This window comes from Pseudopodoces humilis, chromosome 21 (genome assembly GCF_049639895.1).
Source record: "Pseudopodoces humilis isolate 2021_Gansu_Grassland_sample_001 chromosome 21, ASM4963989v1, whole genome shotgun sequence".
NCBI lineage: Eukaryota > Metazoa > Chordata > Aves > Passeriformes > Paridae > Pseudopodoces > Pseudopodoces humilis.
The window spans coordinates 2,512,258-2,526,894 of NC_142220.1; the positions used below are offsets into that span (position 1 = coordinate 2,512,258).

Sequence of the window (14,637 nt, forward strand, 5' to 3'; positions counted from 1 at the left end):
TTGTGTTCAGGAAGCCATTTCTAAACGGACACAGAATGGTGCAGGCACTGCTGTTCGAATTCCAAAGGCTGTAAGGAGACAGCTCTGCAGGTACCAACATGTAACACCTTGCAGGTGAGTGGAGAGCACAGAAATGAGCTCGGAATGAATGTCTGTACCAAGGGCTCGTGTTACACTGCACAGCAGAAGCAGCAAAAGCTCCTCTAACACATTTGCAGAGATTTAAATCAACCTGCTGAGAAGAGGTTCACACACTCAAGATGTGAATATTCATATTCAGAAGGGCACTTGTATTTTATATTTACTTAACCACAGCTTGATTATAGAATTCCCATTTTTTGCAAGAAGTAGGTCACCTTCTAGTCTTCTGCAACAAAATGTTTAGGAAACTAAGGCACATGACTATCAACACAACACAGTTTGTTAGGAGATAAAATATGTATAAGAACACATCCCTCTGCTCCCACACTGCATTGTGCAATTCTGCCTTTTAAAAGCGGTGGTTCCCCATAAACAGATCACATATTCCCAGAATGGTTTGTATTGGAAGGGACCTTCAAGATCCCCTTGTTCCAACCCACTGCCATGGGCAGGGACCCCTCCCACGAGACCAGTTCACTCAATATCTGGATTGAGTTTGAATTAAGAATTCCATCCTCAGAAATTGCACTGAAACCATGCAGAAAGTACAGGCTTTTACAAGCCAAGCGTAGCACACAGGACTCCAAAATCATTCCTGGCTGGAAGACAGCTCATCCTGCTTTGGCACAACACATCTACATCAAGACAGCTCCTGCTGAAAGACCTCTCAATTCCTGAACCACATTTGTGCTTAATAGCAACAAAAAATAATAAAAAAAAAAGAAATAAAAAAAATGAATATAGCAACATTCTGAAAAAAAAATACAGCAAAGATGTTCTCCAGTAAAACCAGACCAGCACCAGCTGGCAATAAAGACCAGGCCACTCTCCAAACACTTCAATATTTTGTTGCTAACAAGGAAAGTCAGCAGGCGGAAAAGGAAGAGCAGTGGAAAGGGAAGAAGGGCAGACCCAAAAACAGCATTTCAGCTCTCAGAGGCTGAAACAGAAATCCTAATCCCAACTTGGAAAATAATAAAAAATGGCAATTTGTGTTAAGTTAGTATAATTCACCTGAAGATCATTCAGCTTGAGTGAAATATTACCGTGAATCCCCACTACCAAAGTACTGGCACATACTGAAGGGTTTTTGGCCACAAACCTGGAGGAAGGACACTCAACCCTCCACTGCTGGACTCTACAGTTAATCCCTATAAGAAGCCTTATTAATACCAACTCAAAACCAGCATTATCTTGTCATTGGGGCTGGAAAAACAGCAAATCTTTAAGAAATCCAAGTCTCTTTTGAAGATTTGAATGGCTCATTTTAAAGTATAAATTTGTAAAGCACTTTTCTTTCCACAGTTACAGCAACAATCTTTGATAAATCCTTTTCACCTTAAGACCAAGAGATGGCAAGCTGCCCTTTCCAAGGGTTTTAAGGAGTCATCCTGTGATCTGATGTTTGGCAGAGTATTGATTGATTGAAAGGGGAAAAAAACTGTTCATACTTCAACATATATAAAGCAGCAGCTTTCTGGGTTTCCACACAGAAATTTAAGCAATAGTTAGTGTAATTACAACACTGTATTTCAATAAACCGACTCTCAATTATGTCATTAAACGCCCAAATAGTCAATGTTTAGAGAAATGTTGGGTGACTGGATCTCACATCTGTAATGAAGATTATCCTGTCAGTCTCTGAAACCTTCTCCCAACAGTAGTAATGTCCCAATAGGAGCAACTCCTGCACCCTTCAAGCAGAGTGGGACAACTGAACACCCAATCCCAGACCCAAGAGGACATCCAAAGAGAAATCCATGCCTACTTCCCAAAGTAGGGGTGTGGGGAGGTTAAAGAGATGAACACTGGGAGGAAAATCAACACACAGTAGAAGCTGCTGAAAAGTTTCTGAGAGTCATTGTCCCAAACACAATGGAGACACTTTAATGAATGACAGGTAAGACACTCTTTTTCCAGGCTCTACACTCCAGAGGGACTTTGTGCACTGATCTCTCAGCTGTCCCATAAGGTGGGAATCCTCCCTCCAAAAGGGCAAGACCGTGGCAATTTAGCCTGGCTGCACACACAACTGAGCTCAGCAGGACAGTGCTCTATAATGAGACACATTTCAAGATGTTGCCTGTGCACCTGAAAGAAGAATAAACTTTCCTAATGTTCAGCAGTGTCCATTTGAGGACTCATCCTTTTAGTAGAGCTTAATTAATGTTCTTGTGTGTACAACAGCTCCACCAATATTCAGACCAAATCCTGAACAGCCCAAGCAGAATAAGACAAACTACAATACAATCTCCCAGTAAACGGAACAGTACTTGCCAGAAATACTCGTCTGCAACAGAAAAATGCTGCATGGAAGCTACTACAAAGCTATCACTGTAACTTAAAGCAGAACACGCCTTTTCCTGTCTTCTATAATCTGATCTAGCACTTGCAGACATGTCACAGAAAAAAGTTGTGATCCAGAGGTGAGTGCATATCCTATAATCCCTACTGTATCATCTGTGTCTGCAGTTCTACGCAAATATGGACAAAAATAAAGTGTCATCTCTTCCTCTGCAGTTTTCTGGCTTAAAAATACCCAACAACATTCAGCATAACTTGCAAGTAGGGCAAAAACTATCTGTCTGAAAACCAACAACTGCTGGTAGCAAAGATCAAAACCCACCCAAAAGTTACCTTTAACAAGAACAAACCCTGAACACATTCAAAGCTTATCACGCATCTGAGCAACTCGGCTCTCATCACACTCTTCCATTCTCAGAGAACAAGGAGACTCCTGGAGAATACTTCAAAATGCTTCTCTCAACAGCTCTCACAGCAAGTTCAAGAAATGACTGACACAAGAGGGGAGTCCAAGGCTGCTCTTACTCACAAGGGCCCTGCTCAGTGTTCCACAGCACCAAATGCTGCTCAGCTGCCAGTGCCTCGGAGCAAAGCTCCAGGAGAACAGCAAACCCTCACAGCCACACTCTGCACAGCTCACCAGCACAAAGAGAAAAGCTAGGAAATGCCCAGATAAGTCAGTCTGCATGCTGGAGAACTAACAGAATGGCTGTGTTTATCCAAGTCATTTCAGGAGATTTTTACCAGAAACCAAGCAGTGAAGGGAAATGTGAAATGTTAATGAGGTGTCAGAAGGTGTTGGGCTGATTCAGACTAAATCTGTAACTCATCCGTGTCAGCCACCTGAGAGGCCAGAGGAGGAACAAGCCTGGTGGCTGAGGGAGAGGAAGCCTGAGGATGACCAGAATCTCCAGTGTAAGTTACAGGAAACGCCTCAGCTACAGAGCCAGGCCAGCCTGCAGTTGCCTGAGCTAGCAGAACAATCACCTGAATGAGTTTGGTTTGTAATAAAATGTGAGGGATTATAACATTAACCACCTGGGAAGCACTGAAGTGGCACATATTGCACTGAGCTCTAATTAGCTCTTTCCAGTTTTAAAGCACTACACAAGCATGACCTAATGAATTTTCATAAATGCTCCAGCTAGTGGCCAGAAGGCCCCTATTTTTATACCAAGGAAAATAAATCATATTGGCTATCCCATGACCACTTGAGTTAACAAAATGAGGAAGGACACTCCAGTGAACTAGACATGGAAATGCTGATTCTGAATTCTATTAAAATACAACCAAGTTTTTTTGGTTTTTTTTTTTTGGGTTTTTTTTTTTTGCTGCTATAAAAAGAACACATTGTTTCCTTAGGCTCCCAACAGTAAAAGATACTCTCATCAGTAAAAGATACTGGAGAAAAACAAACAAGCAAGAGCAGCTTAACAAGACCTCACAATGTATGTTATGCATTTATATTGAAGTTTTAAGCATATTCTTGCAGAAATTTCAATCTTAAACTCTTTTCCTCTATACTTCCTACACTACACATTCTTGCTGCCTTTCCCCCAGAATTTATATGTAAATTCTGATATTTTTCACTCCTTACCCATCACTGCTCCATTTTCCATTTGCTCACCTCTACCTCTGTCCCAAAGTGTCCCATTCCCATGGCCAATACTTCCCCAGTGTTTCTGCCTGTGCTGTCTTAGTGTGAGCCATGTTTTTCAGTCCAGTGAAAAGTTAAACTCAAGAGTTTGAAAAGAAGTTAGAGCAGATAACAGTCCAATAATGCTCCTCTACCATGTCAGTCCCAACGCTTTACCCTATTTTGTGCCACTTTTCCCTCTCTCCAACTCATCTAGTGATTGCTGCTATCTCTCATATTTTTTTTGCCACAAGCAGCTAAACTGGAAGCAGAACAGTATTTTCCTCTTTTTCCCCATTCTACAGTGTTAAAAATTTTTAGTCTGGAGCTTTCACTTCAAGAGTCAGTACTTGACACGCCTGAACTGTCTGTGTCTCTCCCAACTTCCCCCTGCTCTACCTCCTGACTGGGACACGCCTGTCACTCCCTCCTTAACCATTTGTGTCCTCCTTTCTTGTCGCAGCACAGACCTGAACTCTGAACACCCTCCTGCAAAGCCTGGAGCAGGTACAGCAAAAATCCACACTGCTCCAGGAGCTTCCCTCTGTTCTGCTGCCCACATGGAGCTCTGGCAGAACTTAAGCTGAAGTTTACTGGAGTAAAACTGAGACTTCATGCTTGGCCAGCACAGATCACACTGCCTGCACTCAACATAATGACATCATTCAGCTGCCTTTTTTCTTCTTCATGTTTATAACTTGGCATAAATATGTCCAGCTGAGATCTTGAAAGGATTTAAGAAATAAAGTAATATAAGTATAAATAAAGCAGTTACCTTGCTTTCAGAAATTATTAGGACGGTACCCGACTATTAAGAGCACCTAAAAAAATATTCTTGAGTTCTGCCCTAAAGCACAACATGATAAAGATATATTTCTGCAGATAATTACACAGATTTAGGGATTTACAGAAAAAAGCAACAGCTTTTTTTCTGAAAGGCTCAGAAGAACAAATTCTTCACAACCCACTCAAAGTGAAACTCTGCACATGTTTCAGTTATGGAAGGAACCCACTTCCCAGAGCCTCAAGATGACAGAACATCAAGTAATTGCTCCCTTCCCTTTGCTACACAGCCTCAAGTCACTAAACATATTTAATTGAAGACAAAACTGTTTTATTGAACAGATTTTAAAGCAGATCCCTCTAGCACAGCAATTACACCACTAGAAGTCACATCTGCACCAGAATCTTGACTACAGAAGAGAAATTATTCTTTTATGATCACTTGAAGGTGAAACTCAAGGAGCAACAGGTCTCCTTAGGAACTTATTTACAGAGCTCAGCCCAGGGCTGGCCAGGTGATAGGCCACTGCAGCACCTGCCCATTCTGCAATCTCCAGAAGACATTCCATGATCAGGGCAATATATATTTATAGAATATTTACACAACCTCTTTAAGTCAGGCCATGATTACACAACCATTCATAATAGCTCAACAGGAGACATCATGAGCTATTGTTTGGATTCACACTAACACAAAGGTTATTTTTAAGACATAAAAACACGAAGCCACTTATGTTTGAGAGACCTACAAGAACAGATTCAATCTATTTTAAGGTTCTCAACCCATACCCCCACAAAACCTTATGCTAATGGCACACACAAGTCTATGAACCAACAATCAAATTCAACTCAAATTTTTCATTTATTTTTGCAGTCTTTGCATGGGAATAGAGCAAAGGGAGTTCAGCTGTCACAGACAGTTTGAGCTGCAGCTCAAGAATCAAGAGGTTTCTTTTTCCTTTCCAACCCCACTACTGAACTGTATACTCCATCTCTACTCCACTATTAAATTGTGTATTCCATCTTCAGCTCAGAACTTCAATGTAACAAAAATCTCATTACACGAGTATTAACACAGACATTCAAAATTAAACAGGAAGTATACAGAGGGAATGTTTGCTAGATTGCTCAAACTGGAATAGAGAAGGGAGTGGTTTTTAAATTCTTCTCATTAACCCATGCGTATCTTTTCTTTAAAAATCACATTACTATTAAGCCTGTCTTTATTGTAAATAATTTTTTTTTTTGTTTGGCTCAGTCTTTTGAGTTGATGCACCAGTTAATAAAAGGGTGGTAATAATCATATGGTAAAAATACTGTGCAGGTACCAGCTTTGTTAAAAGACTTAAAAGCCCTCAGCTTTCCCACATATGAAATGAGGACCATTACGTCAGAATCTCTTTTATTATTAAAAAAAGGGGGGGAAGTAGCTAAATGCAGCTGTGTGCAACACCACAGAATAACAGTCAACCACTCAAAAACGCTTAAGGAAGCGGCTCGGTTGGTGTTTCACACAGGAACAAAATCACACGTGGGCAGTTCAAGACACTGAAGGCCAAATCTTACCAGCTGGAACTCCCTGCGCCTGTCGTACGCGTGCTGGATGCCACTGTCTGCCCACAGGGCTCGGATGGCCGGCAGGTAGTCCAAAAAAACACCGGTCTCCACCATGCCCTGCACCACGGTGACCGCGCGGGTGTCGAAAGCCATCACCTTGTCCCCGTTGCTCTGGTTGGCAGGATCTCCCCAAGGGATATGGAGTTTCTCTCTGGCATCCACGAGGACTCGCACACCTGCAATGACAAGGCAGAGCACTGTGAGCAGTTTCTCAGCATCTACTGTTTCACCAGCCCAAAGATCTGCACAGAGGCAAACAATGCACCTACTCTGCACAAAGCTCAATAGGAACATCCACTCGTAGGGAATCAGGAAGCCTCCAAAAAACTGGTTCAAACCACTACATTTACAGGTAATATCAAACCCCATCTCAAGTACATGACCACGATTAACAAAATTATATGCACAGTGTGAGTTTCACTTTTGAAAAAGTGTTATTTTTAATTACTAATTTTATCCAAATTGTGCTACCAAACTCTTTCACTGGGCATGTGTACAAGACAAAGTATGCTTAAAAGTTTATTTCAAAATATGTTAAATCACCTGATGTCTTGCTTTAAGGTTCTCTAGTTTGTGTTAGAACTTGGTATCCAGTTATATCAAATTATACAAAGAATCTCTATCACTGAGAGTATTTCCATCATTGTCTTTAATATTTTCAGAGACACTGAGATATGTCCTAAAATCATTGCACTTGCTAAAAATATGTTTCTATAGCTTAAGTGCAGAAGGAATTGTATCACCTAAAGGCTTCCCTGCACTTCTGTGGTTGTTTTGGTAAATATTATCTAGCAAAAAAAAAAGAGTATTTTAAACTTCTTAAAATCAAGGACTTCAGAAAGTCCTTCTGAAGGATATAAACTCACTGTGCTCATATTGACAAGGTAAATGCAGGGAAATTATTTCCAGTACTAAATTTACTGATGAGAAAATAGAAAATTCCAGAAAGAATAAGAAACTGTAAAGCCGTGGGAAGAGATATAAGGAAATTAAGATGTGGCAACAAATGACTGTACAGTAACATGCTCGTTCAGTGCAAAAGTATTTTGTTAAGGTTTGCTCCCTTTCCATGGCTTTTCTCTCTGTCAAAGGCAGGTATCTGTCAAATTTGTGACTGCAGGAAAAGAGCCTCCCAGCCAGATGTGCAGCACCTACGTGTATATTTTCACAGAGTACACCGTAGCTTTATTAATAAACTTTAACCTGGTTGACATACATGCTCATGATTTCTACTGCCTTCTACTGCTATCAATAGTTTTTCCAGGCTTGATTCATAAGCAGGCTTGTAAAACAATTCTCTTTTGAGATTTGCTGGATTTTCAGGATCTGAGTCTGGCAACACTTTGCTATTTGAGAAACTTCATTAAGAGTTTGTCCAACTATTAGAGTCCAAACTGCAAATCCAACAAGTGATTTAGATAAGAGAGAAAATGAGGATGACCAATGAAGTCAGGATGACAGCAGTGAAATCAAGCGTCCACTACTCCCCTAAACCATGTGTGGAGGTTTTGGCAAAGCATCTATGAAGAGAGGCTCTGCCTGCGGGTTGCTGTTAGTTGATGTGTCAGCCCAGTTTCCAACACAACAGCAGCGATTCTTCCATTGCAGCGAAATGCTGAGAGCACAGGGCTGGGCTCCTCCTCATGCACTTCCAGGTGCATCTTCCCCCCATCCATTACCGCTCATTACTGCACTCGCATTACCAGGAAATCACAGAATCACGGAATCAATTAGATTGGAAAAGACCTCTGAGATCATTCAGTCCAACCTATGACCGAACACCACCCTGTCAACCAGACTTGCCATCAAGTGCCACGTCCAGTCTTAAACATCTCCAGCGACAGTGACTCCACCACCTCCCTGGGCAACCCATTCCCGTGTCGGAAGTGAAGGAATTCTTCCTAATGTCAAACATATAACTCCTCTGATACAGCTTAAGACTATGCCCTCATCCTACCGCTGGTTCCCTGGGAGCAGAGCCTGACCCCCACCTGGCTACGTTTCTTCAGTGCTAATAGAAAGTGATAAGATCACCCCTGAGCGTCCTGTTCTTCAGGCTGAGCCCCCCCAGCTCCCTCAGCCGCCCCTTGTGCCCCTTCCCCAGCTCTGCTGCCCTTCTCTGGCCTCGCTCCAGCGCAGCACCAAGAGGCAAAGCCCGGCACCTCCCGGGCTCAAACCGCTGCTCCCGGGGCCGGGCGCCGGAGCCGCCCCGCGGGCCGCGCCCGGGCGGCGCGGTGACAACCCCGCGGGCCCGGAGGGGCTGCGCGCCGGCCCCGGGGGAAGGACGAGGCGCCGGGACAGCGCGGGAGGAGGAGGCGGCGGCGGCCCCGCGGCTCCCCCGGCCCGCGGGACCCGCCCGAGCCGCCTCTCCCCGCCCCGGCCGGGCCCGGCGCTCGCAGGGCGGCCCGTCCCCGCCGCCCTCACCCACCCTTGATCACGTTGCTGTAGATGGTGGCGCGGAACTCCTCGCGGGCCGCGCGGTCCCAGTCCTGCCCGTGGATGATCCGCATCTGCTTGAGGAAGGTGGACTTGCCGCTCTCGCCCGCGCCCAGCAGCAGGATCTTGACGAGGCGCTTCACGTAGGTCTTCTCGCGGTTGAGGCACTTGTCGATCTCCTTGGACTTGCGCTGCTGCTCGGCCTCGCCGCTGGTGAGGAGGCAGCCGGGGAAGCAACCGGACAGCGCGGAGCGGGACGGCAGGAAATCCGCCATCTTAGCGAGCGCTGCCAGCGAGGGGAGCGCCCGCCCGCCGCCCGCGCCGCGCGCGCCCCGCACCGCGCCTGCGCGCCCCGCCACGCCCAGCCTCGCACGCTCCCGCCCGGCGCGTGACGAGCGCGTGCCCCGCCCACAGCGCGGGCTCCGCCCTCTGCCGGCCCCTCACAGGAAATGGCGGGAGCGGCGGGAGCCTCGGGAGCCGCCACAGCCCTGCACAGCGCACCTCAGCTGTCCCAGCGGATGCTCGGAGCCTTCTCCGAACGCTCCTTGAGTCCTGGCACGCAGAGCTTCTTTTAACCAGACTGACGATTCTCTTATAAAACTCCCTTTTCCTCAAGAAATCCCCCGACTCGCTTTGAATTTGAGCTTGAAATTGCGATTTTTCAGCACCGTTCCTGGAGGAGATCCAAGCTGGCAGGTGCCAGGCCGCTCACGAGGAAACACAGTGAAAACATTCAGGCACAGGGTGCTGCTGTGTAATGGAGTTAAAGGTTTATAGATGCACATGATCATAATTTTAACATGCTTTGTAATGGAAAATAAGGTGGACAATGACTTCATGGGCATTATGGAGTCATTAAGGTTTGGAAGAGACCTTTAAGATCAAGTCCAACCATCCACCCAGCGCTGCCCCTGTAACCACAAAACCACATCAGCGCCAGGTCTGGATGTTTCTCAAACACCTTCAGGGATGGTGACTCCACCACCGTCCTGGGCAGCCCCTGCCAAGGCCAGACCACCCTAACAGTGATTTTTATCTAATCTGAATCTCCCATGTGTCATCTTGAGGCCATATCCACTGGTCCTCTCACTATAGGCATGGCAGAAGGGACTAAATCATAGAAACACAGAATCAATTAGGTTGGAAAAGATCTCTGAGACCATCCAGCCCAATCTGTGACTGATCCCCTCCTTGTCAACCAGACCATGGCACCAATTGCCACATCCAGTCTTTCATTAAGCACTTCAATTGTGTCTCCACCACATCTCTGGGCAGTCCAATCTAATGTCTAATTACCCGTTCTATGAAGAATTTTTCCATAATATCCAACCCCAACCTCCCCTGGAGCAGCTTGAGGTTGTTCCCTCTTGTCCTGTCCCTTGTTCCCTGGGAGCAGAGCCTGACCCCCACCTGGCTGCACCCTCCTGTCAGGGGTTATAGAGTGAGAAGGTCCCTCTGAACCTTCTTTTCTCCAGGCTGAGCCCCCGGAGTTTCCTCAGCGGCTCCTGGTGCTCCAGCCCCTTCCCAGCTCCATTCCCTTCTCCAGACATGCTCCAACCCTTCAATATTCTTCCTGAACTGAGGGGCTCAGAACTGGACACAGGAATTGACATAGCCACTCCTGTCCCTGTCCCTGTCCTTGTCCCTGTCCCCAGCTTCTCATGGGTATGTTTAGTAGAGAAGACAGAGATCTCATTACTGCATTTAATACCTCCAAGATTAGTGCCAAGAGCATGGTCCCAGACTCTTCAGTGGTACCCTGTGACAGGATGAGGAGCAAAGGCCATAAACTAAAACACTAGAAGTTCCACCTCAGTGTGAGGAAGAACTTTCCATGGAGGGGCAGAGCCCTGGAACATCTGCCCAGTGAGATTATGGAGCCTCCCTCTCTGGAGACATTCCAAACACACCTGGACCTGTTCCTGTGTCACCTACTCTGGATGACCCTGCTTAGGCAGGGGGGTTGGACTGATGATCTCAGGAGGTCCCTTCCAACCTTAACAAATCTGGGATTCTGGAATTCCCCGGAAACAGGCCCCAGGCTCAGCCGACCCCATGGCTGCAGGGAAGCTGCCGGGCAAGCGGCCCGGGGAGGTCAGCCCTCGGTCAGGGGGGCAGGATGGCGCTTGCCAGCTAAGCAGGTTTTGTTCTCAGTGCAGAAAGAGAGTCATTTTGTTAAAACACTTTGAAAAATTGGCACGTCCTTCCTCTCTGCCTGGCTGAGAAGAGCTTCCCGGTGCTGCAGGGCTGCAAACTGAGCAAACACCCTGGGCCCGACCTCTCACAAGGCTGTACAAGGAGCAAAAGAGAGTGGGACTCTTCATCTGGTACTGAGTTAAAAGAAGCAAAGACATTATTTTCAATGGCAGCCCTTCATGTGAGGGGTAGAATGACTCATAGGCTGAGGGATCTGCAAGGACTGAAAATCCCAAGGACTGAAAATCCCACACTTCATTCAACCCAGCCCTAAGCACAGCTGTTCTTTTAGTCATTTGTTTAATAAATTATCGTTAACTACCATCAGTTACACCATCATAGTGCAAAGATTGCATTAAACATTTGTCTCTCCCTACATCTCCTAGTCTTTGATGTCTGCTGACTTTTCCTCTAAATCTTTTTCTGCTTTCTTTCCCAACATTAATCATAACTTAGAAAAAGGAAGAAATAAATGTGGAAACTGTGAGGTGAGTTTAGAACAAGGAAATGTCACCTGACCCCAGCTGGAAGTACCTTCAAAATCTGAAATGGGTATCAGTGTTCTCACCTTGGGTTGGTCCTACATGGAGATAAACTGCATGGGAATTATTTCACAGGGCCTTACCAAAAAAGAAAAAAAAAAAAAAGCATTTATTGTAGGAGAACAGGATGTGGTATAAAATTAAAACAAGGAGCATGTCCTGGTGCTCTTGGTACAGATGTGGAAGCCAGTCATTCCTGAGCTCTACTCTAAGTTTTAAAACCAAGTTTTAAGACATTTAAGACATCAACTCTCATCTCACCCCCCTAGCTGCAGAGGACTGCTGAGTTTCCACAATCGAGTCAGTTAAGTGTTGGGGAGTCCTTGATGTCCCCATTCCTGTCCCCTTCACGTGGGGAGCTCTCCAAAGCCCCCGGGTACTCCATTCCCCATGTCCTGTCCCAGCAGCCTGGCTCTCTGTGTGCTGCACTGCAGGAGGGGCTGCTCCTGCCCCGCATGACGAAGCTCCCTGGAGAGGGCTCAGCATCATCCAGGTCAGGTGTGAAGCCAGCTGCATCCTCCCACCCCAGCAGCCAGGCTTCATCTCTAAGGCAGGGTGCATAAGGTCTTTCTCTGCTTGTTTTTCTTCCTTCCTCTTTGCCACTTCTTTCCTTAGCTTTCCTGGAAAGCCTAGAAATGACGGGAAACAAATGCTGCCCACTTGTGCTCCAGCTCTTCCCATGAGGCTGCTAAGGAAGCTTCTCATTTTGAGTGCTTGTGCCCCACCAGGCAGGACAATGGGCTCTGCAGATATTCCTTTAACCATTGCCTTGCTGGCAGACCTGAGCTTAAGTCACACCTCTCTCTATGCCACAGTTTGCACAATTATTTATTTGTTTGTTTATTTGCTTATTTATTTATGGGTAAACTGCAACTGCTTTGAAATCTTCTTGGAAGGAACTGTGTGCTGAAACCGAGCCTCTACTTGCCACTTGCTTCACTTACGTTACTCCTTCCTTCCCCTCAGGGCCATCCCCAGCTTCCTTACATAGAAAGGTGGCTTACTCACCACATGCCTTTTGTGCTGGATGAGTCAACTTTCTGATGTCTGAAGAAGGGGCAACCACGTAGGAAATGTGACCTTTTAAAGAAAAGGGGGGGATTCCCTTAGCATTGCTTTCCACAAGAGAAACTCTGGAGAATTGAGAGTGGGTCTGTTGAGAACAATCACAACTTGTGGGGCTTCACAAGGAGACCAGAGGGATAAAATCCAGCTTTCAGCAGACCTTTCCCCAGCCTGGACACATTGTGTGAGAGGCTGGCAGGGATCTGTGGGCTCTGGAGAGCCCATGGACGCTCACCATTGCCCTGTGATGTGACCACGAGTGTATTTCCACTCTAGCATCATCTACCCCCCTGCATGGAGTACAGCACCCATGGAAACTTGCAGCTACATAAATACCACTGCATTTACCATACAAAACAGGAGGTAAAGGGGACTCCCCAGAGAATGTCTTTCTCCATTATCTGGGGGGCAGAAAGGCCAGGATGAATGTGAGGAATCAGAAATCTGGAGGGAGCCTGCACGGCTGCTTCCAGCACTCTCCACCACTCTTCCTGCTGCTCAAGTCCCTTGTTTCCTTGACTGACAAATTCACACATCAGCCAGCCAGGCTGTGCACAGGACTGCAGAATTCTTTGCTTTCCACAAGTGTGGGTTTCGTGATTAGAGGCCCAGGAGTGTCTGCCCTAGACAAGCCTCTATAATCTGATTTAAATGCCTCATGCTTCGTGTGGCAGATCTGCCCAAGAGCATTAACTGCTGGGATGGTTCACCTGGGTACAGGTGAAATCTCAGCTCATCTCTGACTGTGTGTTTGGTGCTGTGGGTCACTCACAGATGTTAACAAAGCTGAATTTACCTTGGACATCTTGTGGAAAATACATAAAGTACCTTTATAATAGCGGAATATCCATAAGCTTCATCATAGCTTGTCAGAGAAGACTAGAAATAGAAAAATAACCCACACCTGACCTGTGAGGGGGTGTTTGGGGGATCGGAAGGATTAAAAATTACCAGAATCTTTGGAGCTCAGCGAGGCTGAAGAGCTCATACCCCAGCATGAGCTTCTCAGAGTTATTTCTCCTGGATCTCCTGCAAGACCATTTTACTTTTGAACTCACTTGAAGACCCAGATTTAAAATATTTGTTGTGAATCAGGCACCTATATTCCTCAGTGGAACTGTTAAAGTCAGTATTTTGGGATGAAATGACCATTTTTATTCCTTTAAGTATTTGGGGCACAGGAAAGTGTTGGTAGTTGATCCTTTACTTAGGCCAGCGTTAGCACCACACCTGGAGTATTTCTGAGTCCTTTCACCACCCCTCGTGAAACAGACCAAGTTGTTTGGTTTTAAACTGCATTCAGAGACACCATGGTAGATTATTGCCTACCAAACCAAGAAAATGAGCTACATATTTTTATGTGCTCCTTACTGTGATATTATGTCCTAAAGAATTCATTGCATGTACTCCTGCCACTATCTTTCTCTCTCAGAGATGGAAGCACTTTTATTCACTAGCATCATCAAAATGCCTGCAAGCCTTTGCTGTCTTTCCTGTTGCTTCCTAACTCCCCTCTGATCTCCCTTTCTCACGCCTTTTGCCTCCAGGACCATCTGTGCTACTGCAGTTTGTCACCCCTGGCATTTCAGAGGGGCACCAGGATCTGGGCTTGGTTTGGCAGAACCGAACAGCAACTCAGACCCTGAATTATGAGATACTGCAAACGTGAGGAACTCTCCTCCCGCTCCTTTTGGCTGTCAGCTGATGCCTTGAAGCATGAGGCAGGATAACTTGGATACCAGTGTGGAATGACAGGTTGCTCATCGTCTGCGTGGAGCAGAGTGCCTGATCCAGCAGCTGCTGTGACTTAGAGGGGAATTCCACATGGGAATGGCTGAGCAGACACAGGGGAAAGGCCTTCCAAAGCACTGGCTTCTCTGGGTGCTATGAAAGAGCAGAGCTAAAGATAAAACACTT

General features: G+C 45.9%; 1 protein-coding gene across 1 annotated transcript in view; it reads right to left on the reverse strand.

Moving 5' to 3' along the window:
• GNA13 (G protein subunit alpha 13) overlaps positions 1 to 9,242 on the reverse strand; it is a 29,362-nt gene extending 20,120 nt beyond the window's left edge. Inside the window, exons 1-2 of the mRNA XM_005526656.3 lie at positions 8,910 to 9,242; positions 6,431 to 6,657 (exon numbers count right to left, since the gene is read on the reverse strand). Of these exons, the coding sequence (XP_005526713.1) occupies positions 6,431 to 6,657; positions 8,910 to 9,192 (510 nt within the window). The 5' untranslated portion in view covers positions 9,193 to 9,242. The remainder of the gene's footprint in view (positions 1 to 6,430; positions 6,658 to 8,909) is intronic.
• Between the last annotated feature and the right edge of the window lie 5,395 nt (positions 9,243 to 14,637).